Source organism: Mus musculus, chromosome 1 (assembly GCF_000001635.26).
Source record: "Mus musculus strain C57BL/6J chromosome 1, GRCm38.p6 C57BL/6J".
Taxonomy (NCBI): domain Eukaryota; kingdom Metazoa; phylum Chordata; class Mammalia; order Rodentia; family Muridae; genus Mus; species Mus musculus.
The window spans coordinates 40,299,222-40,316,489 of NC_000067.6; the positions used below are offsets into that span (position 1 = coordinate 40,299,222).

Here is a 17,268-nt window from a genome sequence, read left to right on the forward strand (position 1 = left end):
CAACTACACACTCACATACACAGATACATACACACATATGCACAGTTACACCTGTCTGGAGTTAAATCAACTGCTTGGATTAAAACTTTATGTTTAAGATAGCCCAGAAGATAGCACATTACACCCCAGAAGGCTTCAGGATCAAAAGGCGATGGGATTATCAAATCCCTGCACAAATACCTACCTTGGCTCTTCCCTGGTTTGGTAGTGGAGAGGGCTTTTTAGAAAAACGTGAATGAGGAGAGATACAGTGAATAAAACCCCTTATAAACTGTGGCTATGAAAAGACAAAAGGTCGGCCTCAAAGAATTTTCATAAACAAAGATAAAGACAGCTAGCCTGGAAATCTTCCTGGGAAATCTCCGTGTCTATGAAGAGGAGCTGTCTTTGATGAATGAAGAGCAGCTAGACACCAGTGAGCTCTTTCTGACGGGGCGACTAAACACTGTATTCTCTGTGTGAGGAGCAGGGAGGGGCCAGTGGATAGGAACCTAGGAAGTGTGTATTAATTCACCAGTGGTTCAAGAAGTGTAGGAGAGAGGGACTGGGGAGATGGCTGGTGGTTAAAAGCACTGACTGCTCTTCCAAGAGGACCCGAGTTCAGTTCCCAGCACCCACATGGCAGCCCATAATGATCAGCAGCTCCAGGGGATACAATACCTTCTGTGACACCAGGCATACATGTGGTGCCTATATGCAAGCAATACACCATGCATGTAAAATAAATAAAAAAATAAGTAATAAAAAAGAGATGCAGGTGAGCTAGGCTGTGATGAAGACCATATCAAGGTGTATTCTGGGCCCTCAGTTCCCACTACACCAGAGCCACTCATGGAAGAAAAGAATATGGAAGTGAAAGTTGAGCTTGAATTTTTTCTTCTTTGGAGGACAATGCTTAGTGAATAGTCCTTGTTTTCTGGAAGTCTGTGTGAAATGGCAGCTACACGTGCTGCTTCAGGGTGAGTGAGCTGGTAGAGTCTTACTTGATTGGAGTTTGGATTTGAAACCATCTTCTTGTGAGAACTGGAAATACGGCAAGGGTATGGGTTTGAGGCCCATCACTAGAAGCACATTCTGCCTTCAGGTTCTTACTCCAAGTCATATCTGCAGATTTGTGAAAACAGTATTGTAAGAGGGGTGTTCCTTAAATTATTCATCATAATAATGAAATTTTAGAAATGCCGTTCGACAATAACCATATCGTTAGGGCGTAATTATATGATAATGCTAAGTGGTCTCTTAGCAACAGGGTATTTCTGAGGACCCATCTTGGAGGCTGAAGTTCCCAGTCACAATAATTACAAATTAATAGACAATGAGATATCATTCACAGACTGCTGTTGTCTAAAGAGAAAGACAAAGACTGGGATATATAAAGAACCAAACAGTGATGTTCTCTGGGTGATGACGATTAGGGAAAATTTCCTCTTTCATTCTGTTTTTCTATACCTTAACATTCTTATTCAATGACCATTTATAAATGTGGATAGATTGCAATAAAGGCAACAGTCTTTGGAGTCAAATGCATTGTTTTTCAGGATCAATGATACAACTGATCTGCAACGTCACGGGCCAGTTCTCAGACCTTGTCTACTGGAAGTGGAATGGATCAGAAATTGAATGGAATGATCCATTTCTAGCTGAAGACTATCAATTGTGAGTTTGCCAATCAATTTTGATGCTACATTCTGGGACACATCTGCTCTAGTTTGAGTCTAAGACAGGGCTAGCTGAAGGCTGGCTGTTTCTAGCCCTTTGCTGCCCACTTTTAGCTTTGTTAAGTGATAGACAATATTTGGGAGAATTTCTATTTTTTGTTGTTGTTAAAAGTATGTGCCACTGTGCAAATTCCACACTGGCTAAAAGCCCTTTTCTTACATTCTATTTGGTGCTGTGACAGCACTGAACTGAGGGGCTTTTCATGTGTATTAAGTAGAACCTGGAAAGGCACATGGAGGGAATCAAGAGTCAGATGCCCGGCCTCCGTCTCCATGGGATGGATGGAGATGTCCCGGTTAACTCCTTCTTGTTCCTTCATATACAGCCCCCTTTGTCATCTGTCCCTGTCGTGTGTGTGTGTGTGTGTGTGTGTGTGTGTGTGTGTGTGAGTGTATATGTATGTGTGACAAAGAGAGAATATGTGTATGTGTTTGTGAGAGTGTGTATATATGTTTATGGGTGTGTGACAGAAAGTATGTGTGTGTCAGAGAGAATGTATATTCAAGAGAGTATGTATATGTGTGTATGAGACAGTGTGTATGTGTGTGTGTGAAAGAATATGTACATGGTAGAGAGAGTGTATGTATGTAAAAGAGAGTGTGTGAGAGTGTGAGTGTGTGAGAGTGTGTTTAAGAGTGTGTGTGAGTATATGTGAGAGAGTGTGTATATGTGAGTGTGTATGTGTGTGAGAGAAAGAGCTGTGCATGTCTGTGTGTGAGAGAGAATATGCGCATATGTGTCTGAGAAAGTGTGTGTGTCAGAGTGTGTATGTGTGAGAGAGTGTGTGCATATGTATGTATGTGTATGTGAGAGAGTATATATGTGTGTCAGAGAGACTGTGTATGTATGTGTGAGAGTGTGTGTGAGTGTGTATGTATATTATGTGAGTATATATGAGTGTGTGAGAGAGTATGTGACAGAAAGTGTGTTTGAGAGAGTGTGTGTGCATGTGTGTGTGAGAGTGTGTGTAGGTGTGTGAGACTGTATGTGAGAGAACTGTGTATATATGAGAGAGTATGTGAGTGTGTGTGTGAGAGAGAGAGAGAGAGGAGAGAGAGGAGAGAGAGAGAGAAGCGGGTGTTGTTTTTTAATTTCTTGCAAGCTGCTAATTCATGTTGATTTCTTTGCTACTGAGTGTTTCTCACCTTGAGGTTATACAGTTTCAGATTTGTCTTGACGACAAGCTGTTATCCACATGATCTGGGACAGTGATTATTTGAGCTGTGATGTATGATACAAATAAAGCAGTTAACTGGGCCTGCAGGTCTGATTCTGTGTTGAAGCATCTTGCCAACTCTGTTGTATTAACCCCCTCCTCACCCCCTTCTCTTGAACAGTGTGGAACATCCTTCAACCAAAAGAAAATACACACTCATTACAACACTTAACATTTCAGAAGTTAAAAGCCAGTTTTATCGCTATCCGTTTATCTGTGTTGTTAAGAACACAAATATTTTTGAGTCGGCGCATGTGCAGTTAATATACCCAGGTAAGTATCAAAGGCTTACTTAAAAACTGCCTAGCCTGGTGGACTCCAGTGTGCTTTCCTTTGCCTGGAACACCCCTCACCCCTTCTTCAGCAATAACTTCCTATCTGTTTTGCTTCTTGTCCTGAATTCTCTGATCTTTCTATCCCACTCTGCCTGCCTCTGTCTGGGTACCACTTCGGAGGCATCCTGTATCCCAGGCACAGGAACCCTTCTTAGTTTCTTTGGCTAGGATACTACCTATTTCACTCTGTTGTTGCTGTTCTCCTCCTCCTCCTCCTCCTCCTCCTCCTCCTCCTCCTCCTCCTCCTCTTCCTCCTCTTCCTCTCCTGTTCTTCCTCCTCCTCTTCTTCTGCTTCTTCTCCTCTTCCTCCTCCTCTTCTTCTTCCTGGCTGATAGCTACCTATATTTGCTTCATTGCAAGCACGTCATGAATATGTTTAAACACATGACCAAACAAGATGGCTATACACAGAAAGCATAAATACTCCGCTTATAACAAGGAACCCTGAGATCACTGGTTTTTGAGAGTTGGTATAGTCCAAAAACCTGAGAATGATTGTGAAATATTGTTAAATACTAAACAATACTAAAGCTGACTAAGAAAAGCAGGACATAGGAGGAGAGAGTTGGAATCTTCTGGATGGAGATAGTGTGAGTACAAGACATAGCTACTAGTGTCTCCCAGCTTATGGCCAATCTGCCAGGATTCACCATAGGAGAAATTAGATTTAATAAGGCTTACAAGATGAGGATTCTAGTTGTTGTTCCCAGAGATTGAGTTACCATTGTTTCTGAACTAAGTTTGTGTGGTGTTTTTCTTCTTTTAATGACTTGGCTGGGTTTCAGAGAGAAAGGTACAACAGCAAAGTGTGGGTTTGCCTGATGTGCATCACAAAGGCCATGGGGGATTGGAAGCATGGGGCCAGCATGATAACAACCGCCAGTGGGAACTTAGTGTGCTGGGTGGAGAGACTTTGGAGTTTTGAGTCAGAGAGTCTCCAGGAGATAAGAACAGGCCGTGCCACCAGTTCATAGCTGGCCAGCCCGCCAGGGCAAAGAGTAGCTGGGTATAGCATGGGAACTTGCCAGTCCTTTTTAATATTTCCTGCACCAGGTGGTAAACCAAAGTGTTGGGTACGAATCCACTAGAAATTTAAGATTAGTAGCCTGAGAGTTAAAGTTTCATCTTCTAAGTGAGAGAAAGGTAGCACTAGATTAGTCACATGATCCAAGCGCGGGGTGGGGGGGTAAGGGGTGGGGACACTGAAACTAAGCAGGCCCTGAGGTTCCCCGCTGTGGGGAATTGCAAGCTGCCTTGAGTTAGATAGAAGAATGAAGTTGCCTACATTGTAAGGCAGAGGGATTGAACTGTGAATTTAAAATTGGGAGTATTTGCTTTTAGGATAGATTTATATACAGATTCTGTCCAAATCACATGGGGAATTTCGTCTGTGGTTTGGAACTAGGATAGGGAAAATTAGTCACAGTAGAGAGAGCAGTGATAATCATTGCCTGCTTTGATCAGGTATTAATTATCAATGTCTGTGGCTCCAGGTAGAGAGAGCAACAGATAGATATTATACATTATATTATAGGTATTAATAATGTCTATGGCTCTAGGCAGCGAGCTGAACAGAAAGATGGTATTGCTCTAATACGTCTAATACGTCTTACAGGATACTCAAATTCTGTCTTACATGGGCTCCACGGGAATTCTGGGTATAAATTCTGCTTTGACTAGCTGCCTGCTTATAAGCAGAAACAAGTGTGAATTGATTGTTTTAAAGATGGTATAAACACACATTGCTCTAATATGCCTCACAGGATACTCAAATTCTGTCTAACGTGGGCTCCATGGGAATTCTTGGTTATTATGCTGCCTGGCAAAATAGAAAAGGCCTAAGAATAGGCACATACAGTATTTTAGTTTACTTCATGTGTTTTGGATTGTTTTAACTTTCAAAATGGGTGTGATGAGTTTTGTGGTTATTTTACTCCTCTGGGAGAGAGGTCGATATAAAGGATTTTCTGGTTACTGGCTCAAGGATATGCTGATTTGGGAGAAAGGTCTTGTCTTTGTGTTTTTAGAAAAGGTGATTAGTGCTGGGCGTGGTAGCACACGCCTTTAATCCCAGCACTCGGGAGGCAAAAGCAAGTGGATTTCTGAGGCCAGCCTGGTCTACAAAGTGAGTTCCAGGACAGCCAGGGCTACACAGAGAAACTCTGTCTCAAAAAAACCAACCCCCCCCCCCCAAAAAAAAAGGTGATTAGTGTCTATATACCTTCCAGAGTAATTTGGATCAGATTTGATAGAGGGAAACCTCCAGAGAACTAGATTCCAGAGAATCAAACAAAAAAGTTATCTTGATGATGCTAAATTTTGTTTTGAGATTTGTATATTACAGCCTTGGTGAGTCTCCTCATCGGACATGATGAACTGACCTGCTTGAACTCCTGATGTCTTGAACTTAAAGCTGAATCTATTCAGGACACAGACATCAGAGACTAATACAATCATTGGTGTGGCTTTCTTAAGGCCAACAAACTCCCCCATTTTCCCTCCCCTCCCCCCACCCCTTTCAAAAATATCTCAATGCCCATATTCAGCTTGAAGAAGTTATAAAAAGTCTTTGTCCCAGTTCCCTGGGCTTTAGGACTGGATGTGGTTATTCTAAGGTTGCCTTTCTAGGGAATGAAGAAATGGTCATAATTGGAACAAGGAGGAAATAGCTAGAATTGATTGTATAGCCATAATCTCATTTGGTAGAAATTTTTATAATTGTTACTAAGTTGAAGTCATACTTTCTTATTTTGGTACAGAATTAATTTTGATAGAAAATTAAGGTTTTCATTGGTATAAATTTCTTCTATTGATACAAAAATTTTAAAAAGTATAGGGCTTAGACGCAGTCCTTCTATAACTATTATTATAAACTGATCTGAGATGAAGCCTGTGAGTTAAGGGCCAGATAACAAATTCACGACTCTGAGCTTATTGTTAGGGTGCTTTCAAGATATTTAGTTAGAAATATCTGAGAGTAGTTAATGGACAACAGTCCAGATTACTTTACATAGAGAGTTGGCTTTCAAAAACGCCAGATATCCACAGAATGTGACGTTTAATGTTATTTATTCACTTGTTGAGACAAATCTGCTCCTAACAGCTTCCTATTCATGGATTCAAAGAAGAAACTGAGCATCACTGGAGTTGCTCCAGTTGTGTTGAGACAGCCACTTGGCAGAAATTGCCTCATTTCATCTACAGACATAATACTGTCCAGAAAAAGAACACAGTTTACAGGTTAGGACAGCTTAGTTCTGCTGAGACAGAATAGGCTAGTCCTTAACTTCCTACTTCTCTAGGACTGTCAGATGATCCTGGGCCAGAAGGCTGAAGACAGATGGATACTCCAGCTTACTGACGTACTGGGGCTGGATAGGTAGGCAGCTGTCTCTATAATTTGTCTCAGTTCTGGAAGCTGTGTTAGGCTTCCTATATATTTTCAGTTAATGTTGGTCATTCTCAGATTTCTGATGGGGTTGAAAAACTACCTACAGTCTCATAGCCAACCCAGGCTATTTACTGTGAGAAAGTAGATTTGAGAGGATGGTTTTCAAATGACATACTATCTAAAGCAAAGATATAACTCAAGGTAGAATAATAACTCTTTTAATTTAGGATAGATGACAAAGTTCTATCTAAATAACATAAATGATGGACTGGGTGTTAGTTCTATCTTATACTTTATAAATTACAAAATGGTAGTAGTTGTGTTCTATTTATACATGAGAGAAAGTTTGTTATTAGAACAGAAAGGGGGAAGTGGCCCTGGTGCTGTTTGTATTTTGATGCTAATTCCGCTCCCCAGGGAGGGGATGAGGACAAGGAGTGAGTCATGTAGCCAGGTGACTTCTTGTGAACCAATCCCTTAATGAATAAAGGAGTCAATCACTGGGTGAGTAGGCAGGACTTCTGGGTTGGACCGAGGAAGAGAAGGAGGAAGAGAGAGTTAGAGTTTTTTGGACAGGGATATCATGAGGACAAGATGTAGCTAATAGTGTCTCCTGGCTTATGGAGAATCCTAGTGGATTCACCACTGGAGAAATTAGATTTAATATGGCGTACAAGATTAGGGTTCTAGTTCATATTTGGTCTTGCAAACTTTATATGCCCCAGTACAGGGGAATGCCAGGGCCAAGGAAGTGGGAGTGAGTGCATAGGGGAGCAGGGCGGGGGGCGGGGGGGGGGGGAAGTATAGGGAACTTTCTGGATAGCATTTGAAATGTAAATAAAGTAAATATCTAATAAAAAAAGAAGAAGAAGAAGAAAAAAGATTAGGATTCTAGTTGTTGTGCCCAGAGATTGGGTCACCATTGTTTTTGAAAATAAAAATAAAAATAAAAAGAACAGCAGGGCATGTGTACAAATGCGAAGTATTGATTAATGTGGGGAGCGGGTGTGGCGGCAGTCCTAAAGGCGCCAGGGACTGCAGCTAAGTCATATGACTTGCACCTGACTTCCTCATATAAGACACAAACATCTTGAGTGCTGCGCAGGTGTACCAGGATACAGGTGAATCCAATTTGATGGAGATTTGCCCCTGCTGCCCTGATTAGCTGAAGCTGCGTGCCTGGTGAGGTGGCGTGGCCTGCTGTGTGTGGATGGGAACTGAGAGTATAAAAGAGTGAGAGGCCCAGGGTTCAGGGGAGATATAAACAGGGGAGATATAAAAACAAGGGAGATATAAAAACAAGGGAGATATAAAAACAAGGGAGAGATTTAAACAGGGGAGATATAAACAGGGGAGATATAAACAAGAAGAAACAGGACTGAATAAACGTGTGCAGAAGGATCCTGTAGCAGCGTCGTTCTTCCTGGCCAGTTGAGCGCGCGCAAGAAGTGGTGCTGAAACCCGGGAAAAGAAACATCTTCAGTCACGAGCGAAGACCCCCTGCTACAGGGAGGATTCAGAACTGCATCACGGGGAAGAAGGGGTTAATAAAAGTTCCCGTAAAACAGACTGTTGAGAAGGATCCGGCGTGGATTCAGAACTCTTCAGCTGGGGAACGGTACTGATGAAGAGAAAGAAGAAAGATGAAGACGGAATAAACTGCTGTTAGAAGGACTGGTGGTCACGTCGTTCTTGCTGGTCGAGAGCAGGCGCGACAATTGGTGGCCCGTACGGGGAACCGACTCCCCCACCAAGTTCAGAACTTTCAGCAGTCAGTGGTTGCCGGCAGGCAGGGTAAGTTCACGGTGAGTGAAACTTGCGACCCCAGGAGTTTGGGAAGGACCTCGGATAAAATAGAGGTGAGCATAAAGTTGCCAGGAAGTAGGCACAAAGTAACCCAGGAGTTTGGGAAGGACCTTGGATAAAATAGAGGCGAATATAACGTTGCCAGGAAGCAGGTACAAGGTAACTAAAGGTTCCCGGCTTTGGGACAAGTTAAGGTTCCCTGTTTGGGGACAAGTTAAGGAACTATGATAACCTCAGTGTAGTGATCAATAGATCCTCGCTGTGTAGTTATGCTTTTTTCTCCCATTGACCCTTTGTGGGTAGGTCTGATAGTTTTGGTCTTGTTTGTTCTGATATATGGACTCTGTTACTGTTTGAAACTGTGTGTAGAGGCAGTCAAGACAGGTCAGAAAATCCTTACAGAGCAACAAGAAAGTATGTTGGAAAAGAAGGGCTTAAAAAGAAAAAAGAAAAAGAAAGGAGACACAGTGTTATCAGGTGGACAGAAAGGACAAAACAAAAGAGCCGAGGTGGAGGAGGAAGGCGAATTAGCTTTTGTGCCGCCTCCCTATGCCTCCTCAGCAGCCACCTGTAGGTGGACCTTCTGTCCGGAGATTTGGAGAGGATCAACCAGATTCAGTGTTGATGTGGGCGAGAGGGTCTGTTTGTGTGTTTCCACAGGACCAGACGGAACCTCTTTGGGTGCCGGAGAGATTGGTGAGACGCTGCAAGAATGAGGCTCCTGATCCAGTTGCCCCTGTGGATGTGGTGGATGATCCCACAAGCACAAAGGATGGAGCCGAGATGAGAGATCCTTTCGGTATTCCAGAAGCCGATACCAGCTCGACATGACGTTCACATTTTTCCATGCCTTTTTGATCCCTAAATTCCCCTTAAAGAGATAGCCCCTCTGGCTATCTATCCCTTGCTTCAGGGAAGATGAGCGGGGATGAGAGCCCTGGGATGTATGCTTGTTATAGTGTGTGTGTGTTGTGTGTTTGGCACATGTGTTAGGTGCAGAGTGTGCGGCCCGCACTTTCGCCATGGTAGCGTAGGCTTTTGCTGCAGTGGAGGCGGGACAATCTCCTCAGATTCGGTTTGCCGCTCTAAAAGAAATTATGCTGCGTTATGCCATGGGTTGCGAGGCTAAGCACTGCACAGAGGATAGCGTTCTGTTGGCATCCTGTGGAAGGCACGTCTGATTGCATGAAGGTTCAGTGTCCTAGTTCCCTTCCCCCAGGAAAAACGACACGGGAGCTGGCCAAGACCTCTCTGGGTGATGAGCCTAAGGGATGGTTTTGTGTAGGGCCCCTATGCTTGCACACTGGGGATCAGACCTCTACCTTCACCCATGAGGCTTGCTTGCAGCAATTAAGATCTGGCCATAGGTTAATTAACATTCTGGCCTTTTGATGCACCTGCCACAAGCAAAACACAATCTCCCCAGGAGTGGCTTGGCATGATAGAGAGGTAGTCAGTGATAAGACTCCCTGGGCATGTCACCAACCTAAGACAGGGATCAAACCAATGCTGTTTGTCTCCCAAAGACAGGTAAGGGGCATGGTTGCGAGGGGCTATCTACAGACATTCTCTCTGCCAAAAAAGAAAAAAGGGGGAATTGTGGGGAGCGGGTGTGGCGGCAGTCCTAAAGGCGCCAGGGACTGCAGCTAAGTCATATGACTTGCACCTGACTTCCTCATATAAGACACAAACATCTTGAGTGCTGCGCAGGTGTACCAGGATACAGGTGAATCCAATTTGATGGAGATTTGCCCCTGCTGCCCTGATTAGCTGAAGCTGCGTGCCTGGTGAGGTGGCGTGGCCTGCTGTGTGTGGATGGGAACTGAGAGTATAAAAGAGTGAGAGGCCCAGGGTTCAGGGGAGATATAAACAGGGGAGATATAAAAACAAGGGAGATATAAAAACAAGGGAGATATAAAAACAAGGGAGAGATTTAAACAGGGGAGATATAAACAGGGGAGATATAAACAAGAAGAAACAGGACTGAATAAACGTGTGCAGAAGGATCCTGTAGCAGCGTCGTTCTTCCTGGCCAGTTGAGCACGCGCAACAGATTAAATATTCTGTAGTTGACTAAAAATATATAGGAATGTAAGCAAAAATAAATAAATAAACCAATGAATGAATGAATGAATGAATGAATCAGAGAAGTAAAATCATTAAGTATTAAGATTTTCCCTGGTTGCTACCCATATCTTGGCAGCAAAAAAGTGTTTTCCTTGCTTTTATTCTTCTGGATCCACACCCCCCACCCCCCCACCTCTTGACTTAGTTCTCTGGCCGCCATCTTTTGTTTCTTTCTGACTTGCTCTCCCTGCTGCTTGGTGAATCCTGCAGGCTTTTGACGTCTGCTGCATCGCTGTGGACTTTGTCTCTGTAGTTCCCAGAGGGTTTTCTCTTCCTGAGCATTATGCTTGAGGTGGAAATTTAAATGAAGAAACCTTAATTTTCAATAGAATTTCATTGCCTAGCTCATTTGTGGTCATTGGTACCAGTGACCTGAATATACTTTGTCTGTGGTAAACACCTTCAAATGGCCATGCCAAGAGCTTCCATTCTTCTTGGTTCTAATCATTCTCTTCTCTTTTCTGTTGTAGTCCCTGACTTCAAGAATTACCTCATCGGGGGCTTTATCATCCTCACGGCTACAATTGTATGCTGTGTGTGCATCTATAAAGTCTTCAAGGTTGACATAGTGCTTTGGTACAGGGACTCCTGCTCTGGTTTTCTTCCTTCAAAAGGTATAATAATTTTATATTCCATGAAATGTTTTCTCTGGGTAGTCGAAGATGATGAATAGCATTTGTCCTGAAGGCTCTTAACGATGGCATTGGCTTATATGAGAGCCTTATTTATTCTCGTTTAGCTTCATAAATGATATGCCTTGATACCACTCATGTCTAAGTTACCACCCTAGCTTCCATATTGGCAGGACACACGGGTGTTTAGAGCAGCTGTCTGTAAGTTAGTTACCCAGAATCCATTGTTAGGCCATGCTCTGTGCTGCATGTGCCCTATGGACTTCATGACCCACATTCAAATGAAATAAAGAGATTTCTGTACCCAAAGAAAGTCCCTTTTTATCTATAAATCACAGCATCATATCAAACTAATATGGGAAGAATAAGAATATAGGGCTTGAGGTATTTAGACGCTAGTGTAAGAAAAGGTGATTAGGGTCTGATCATATTGTATGAATATAGGGGGCATTAAATGCTATGTGAGGGCAATTTTGTAGTAAAGCATGAGAATTTAAAAAGCTATTGTGGGAGAGGATTGAAAAGAAAGAATAGCAAGGGTGACTCTGGTATTTTGTATACATAGATGAAAACATTACAGTGAAACGTGCAACCATTTTAGAGTTGACATATATTAGTGAAAACAGAGGCTGACATTAAAAAAAAATCTCAACATGCAATTTTTGTTTCTGGGAAGTTAAAAATAAACTCACTATATATTCTATAGGGAAAGTCAAATGCACAAGTTCAAGGAGAAATAGGAACCATTTGCATGATGCTACTGTTAGAAAAGAAGCTATGGCTGCCTTTGAAGATCCAGCCATGGAGAGTGAGGAGCACACGAAGCCCCGCCCCTAGCTGAGAATGGGTGCTGGCTGCTGGGGACAGTCAGTCTTCTTTGGTGTTATGTCCCTTGGCAGGCTGCCTGTGCTCCAGAAGATAGCTCTGTGTGAAGATAGCTCTGTGCTGAATCGGGTACAAATGACACTAGCTGAACTCAGAGGGACATAAGTGAAGGGCATGAAGTTAGGAGGGGGATGCTCAGAGCAAGGCTCTGGGGGGGAGATGGAGTGGAGCAGGGACAGATAGATATAACCAGAATACACTCTATACATGTATGAAGTTTATAAGGAATGAATAAAGTATGTTTTTGAAATAGAAAAAGATTGTGCATAAAGTGAATGCTAGTGTATATGATTCTATTATTTAGGTTATATTTTATACATTCAAATGAATGAAATGGTAGTTTTTTGTTAATAGTCAAAAGTTACAGTCTGAGTATAGCCTCTGTGACTATTTGTCTTAGTTAGGGTTTCTATAGACAATTTGAAGGTGTTTACCACGGACAAAGTGTATTCAGGAACCACTTTGTTTGGGTTGGCCATGAGACAGCTTGTAGTCATTTCATCTCTGATGAAATCAGGACAGGAACCTGGAGGCAGGGACTGAAGCAGAGAGTATAGGGGGGTGCTACTTACTGGCTTCCTCCGCAAAGTTTGCTCAACTCACTTTCTAAAGCCATTGGGGCCACATTACTAGGGATGGCTCCTCCCACAGTGGGCTGGGCCCTCCCTCCCACATCAATCACTGGTCAAGAAAATGCCCTATTGTTAGTCTGGTGGGAGGTTTCTCAGCTGAGGCTCCATCTTCTCAAATGACTAACTGTGTCAAGCCGACAATCAAAACTAATGTGGAGACTATTTAAATATATGCGGAAAACTTAAATGCACACTTAAAAAAACACGTGAGAAGGCGCGTTGCTCTCTAAGCTTTGGAAACAAAGCTATAATCTCTCTTGTGTTTTTAAAGCAGCCTTAGACTTTTGGTATTGCTCTTTCAGTCAGAAATGAATGTTGGTGCTGTTGATTTATTGAATCCCTTTCCTGTCACGGCTCTAAATGTATTTTATTTCCCTTTTAGCTTCAGATGGAAAGACATACGATGCCTATATTCTTTATCCCAAGACCCTGGGAGAGGGGTCCTTCTCAGACTTAGATACTTTTGTTTTTAAACTGTTGCCTGAGGTCTTGGAGGGACAGTTTGGATACAAGCTGTTCATTTATGGAAGGGATGACTATGTTGGAGAAGGTATGTAAATGTTTCTTGTGAAGTTAGTTGCTGAGTTCTGATTCTGGAAGGTTGGCACCATTGTACATATTGGAAGACTGAAGAATTATTAACTTTCCCTTAGTCATGTTGGGCCAATGTTTAATTGACTTTTAGTATTCTGGAATGTAATGACTAGTTAGATCTAATCATATGCAACTGCTTTAATAGACTAGGAGTATTATAGATCAATCAACCTAACAAGAAGTTTAAAATTTTTTGGCTGAGAGTTTTCCAGGTTCTAAGAGCAAAGTCCGTCTTTCGTGGGTCAGTTTTTGAGCTGGTCTGTAAATTTTAATTGTCTTTGAATCTCAAGTAAGGCAAGGAAGAAGCAACAGGGGACATAAAAAGGAGTCTGGGAAGAGCATCTTTGAGTGTTGAATTCAGGAAAGAATGTATTGATGGCCTCTTGCCTGACTGCACTGCACTCTGTGTCTTACAGATACCATCGAGGTTACTAATGAAAATGTAAAGAAAAGCAGGAGGCTGATTATCATTCTAGTGAGAGATATGGGAGGCTTCAGCTGGCTGGGCCAGTCATCTGAAGAGCAAATAGCCATATACAATGCTCTCATCCAGGAAGGAATTAAAATCGTCCTGCTTGAGTTGGAGAAAATCCAAGACTATGAGAAAATGCCAGATTCTATTCAGTTCATTAAGCAGAAACACGGAGTCATTTGCTGGTCAGGAGACTTTCAAGAAAGACCACAGTCTGCAAAGACCAGGTTCTGGAAAAACTTAAGATACCAGATGCCAGCCCAACGGAGATCACCATTGTCTAAACACCGCTTACTAACCCTGGATCCTGTGCGGGACACTAAGGAGAAACTGCCGGCAGCAACACACTTACCACTCGGCTAGCATGGCAAAAGTGGGCAGGCCAAGAACTTCGGAATATCTCCCATCATAAGAGGCTGCAGCTGGGCTGTGCCTCCCAGTAAAACAGTCACGAACCAAACCTGTGCAGTCCCTTGTTCCAGATCACCTGGAACTGGATTGGGAAGAGAACAGGACTTGGTGGCCAGGACCGCTCAGAGAGCCATGGTTGCTCAGGGATGCTGCTCCGGGATGCTTGACTAACAGTCGAGGCAGTGAACTGGGTGTAGAAAGCGTCAGGAAATGGCCACATGTGTGGATGGTTTAATTAGATTCTGTGGAGTCTCACAGTGGGATTGTGGTTGTCTGAGGACACTTTGGGGGGTCGCTGTCCAAGAAGTGGCTCCCCAAAGTATAAGTGCGGGTGAGGTTTACTGATACCCCACAGTGGAAGGCATTTCTTCCAGATATTTTCCAGATACCTTGGCCGCCAAACTTCGTTTTCAAACACTGTGTTTTATTGTGTAGACCTTGAAAACCACGGTTTCAGTGAAGAAGGATTCTGTAGGGTTCACTCTTCTGCAGTCACTTTAGCTTTCTGCAGAAGTCTAGATTTTAAATTAACTGTAGAAGGAAGTCAGACACCCACAGGTTTCTTCTAATCAAGCTTCCACCCTGCAATGGCTGTCGTGCCATCTTCCTTCTGTGTTTTACTCGGCTCATTGCTTCTCTGGAGACAAATGCAATGCTTCCTACCCCCGTCCTGTCACAGGCAGTCTGAGGACTCACCTTCACACGTGAGACTTCGCTCTTACCCCAGCCCCCACCGCTGGAGGGGTTTCAATCCCCCACCCTGGGGCTCTTCTGCGCAGAAGCTGAAGTCTACGCTCCTCCCAATCTTTGGTCCCAGTGCCGCTGTTCGCCTTCCTGCTGGTTGATTGCAGAACCACCTCTGAGACCTCTGTACCTGCTCTTGGAATGTCTCTGTCTTTGCCCTGCCGCCCACTTCCCGTGCCTATGATTTGCTCTAGCATTTCTGCCACCTGACAAGGAGAGGAGCTTGCTAAAGTTTAAAGTTTATTTCAACGCTAAGATCCCAACCTTCCGATCTCTGCCTACTCTCAGACTTGGCCAGCCCTCTTGCCTGTCATCCCAACCCTGCTGCTTCTCTGTAAAAGGTTGTTTCTTTACTAGCAGAAATCAGTCTGCAGGGAGGGGTAGTGCGTGTATCTCACTGTTTTCCGTATTGGGAACAGATGGTATAGATTTGCCAAGGCCTTTATTTTAAAGTGTTCTTGGAAAATCGTATTTAAATTTGCAATTATTCTAATTTGATATAGAGAGAAACTGACCTATTTAACAAATGGACTCTCTTAATTCTACTGGACCCAGGCCTTGAACTTTCTGGTTTCTGTCTCTGTGCTCTGACTTTTTGATTTCAGGTCTAGCCCTGTGCACTTACCTCAGTACTCAGTACTTACTCAGTACTAACTCAGTACTCGTGGGAGGACACCCGACCCGGGTGTTCTTTGAGAAGCAGCTGAGTGAGGCATGTTTTGACAGGAGGAACCCAGTTCTTTTCACTGTTGGTATTTATAGCACCTACCTTCAGATTTTTCAGTATGATGTTTCTATTTTCCAATACTGGTTCCCTAACGGTCAACATTTCTTCTCCCAACTAAAAATGTAAGAAGAAAAAAAAATTTTTTTCTTTTTCTCTTTTTTTTTTTTTTTGTGGTACAGAAGTTTTTTGTTTGGTTATTTGTTTGTTTGATTTTAACTAGATGACTGTCTTCAGAATAATCCTCACAGTTCTGGAAGATTGAAAAACCAAGTTCACATGACAAGAACAAACCCGGTTTTAAGGGTTGAATGTAGGGGGATACCATTCTGTCTTTTAGACTTTCAACATCTGCTATGGTGGAGCACAAATGTTATTTAAAAGCATCTTCTCACCTACATAGAAGTAAACAAAACACACAATTTGGGATTTTGACTCTTCAGTTTTGACCTCACTTCTCCTGGATCCAACCTGACAGGAGATGACTGGATTGCTGGGGTAGAGAAGGAAAGGCTGTCCCCGACAGCAGCCAGAAGTCTGTGGGAGTGAGGTCATTCCTGACCCGTGATGCTTTCAAGGCTTGGTTTTTCTGATAATTATTTTTGCCTGTCATCCCAAAAACGTATTGACATGCGTGTATATTACCTGTGAGTGAGAGTTCTTAGAAACTTGGCCAGAGAGGATAAAGGGGAGAGCAGTGACAGAGAACCGCCGATCTTGTGACACCGGAGTCTGAGGTGGAACAGAGCCAGTGTCAGGAAAGCCCCTCAGCAAGAAAGAAGAGTCATTGCTGGTTCCCAGGGGCAGTCACAGAGGATGAAATACCACATCAAGGCAGTGGGAACTTCCTGCGACTTCTCCTGGTCCTCCCCAGAAGTATCTGGTGTCAGCTGAAGACCATGTGTCCCCCAATACTTAGATTTCACCGTACTTTCTGATGGTGTTTTTAAAAGGCCAAGTGTTGCAAAAGTTTGCACGTGCAACCGTATATTAATCGCCAGTGTTTAAAACTGGTTTATCAGAATTTATATTTTTGTCTCTCCTGCCTTTTGAATTTTACTTATGACAGAGAAAGTATTGAGCCATGACTTTTTAAAAATAATTTATATTTATACTGGTCAATAATGAAGGTTTTTTTTTATTATTAAAGAACTTGATTTTATAATTCTGCAGCAGATGCCAAATGTTATCTATCACAAACCACAAAATTTATGTACAGTGCATATTATTGATCAATAAACTAAACTTGTTTTCCAATAAATTGTTAAAGCCTCTTTTGAGTATCGCTGAAAGTTGGTTGCTCTGTCCTTTTTCCATCTTACATTCGTTCTAAGGCCTGATAGGAAGGGCCAGGCCTTTTGCAGGGTGTTCTTGGAGTAGGGGAGCTGAGATCTGTGCTGGTTAGTTTTATGTCAGATTGACACATGCTAGAGTCACGGGCAAGGAAGGAGCCTCAATTGACAAAATGCATCCATATTTCTGGGCTGTAGGCAGGCCTGTAGAACATTTCTTTAATTAGTGATTGGTGGGGGAGGCCCAGCCCATAGTGAGTGGCGCTACTCCTGAGCTGGTGGTCCTGA

The 17,268-nt window shown here is 43.0% G+C and overlaps 1 protein-coding gene across 14 annotated transcripts in view; it reads left to right on the forward strand.

The window, feature by feature from the left end:
• Il1r1 (interleukin 1 receptor, type I) overlaps positions 1-16,980 on the forward strand; it is a 93,722-nt gene extending 76,742 nt beyond the window's left edge. For 12 of the 14 annotated variants that reach the window (XM_006495713.3, XM_006495722.3, XM_030250619.1 and 9 more), the window contains 5 exons: positions 1,539-1,656; positions 3,057-3,208; positions 11,065-11,208; positions 13,126-13,293; positions 13,754-16,980. In XM_006495713.3, coding sequence (XP_006495776.1) covers positions 1,539-1,656; positions 3,057-3,208; positions 11,065-11,208; positions 13,126-13,293; positions 13,754-14,172 — 1,001 coding nt within the window. In that variant the 3' untranslated portion in view covers positions 14,173-16,980. The remainder of the gene's footprint in view (positions 1-1,538; positions 1,657-3,056; positions 3,209-11,064; positions 11,209-13,125; positions 13,294-13,753) is intronic. The other 2 variants (NM_008362.2, NM_001123382.1) reach the window with 1 other exon arrangement.
• The last annotated feature ends 288 nt before the right edge of the window (positions 16,981-17,268 follow it).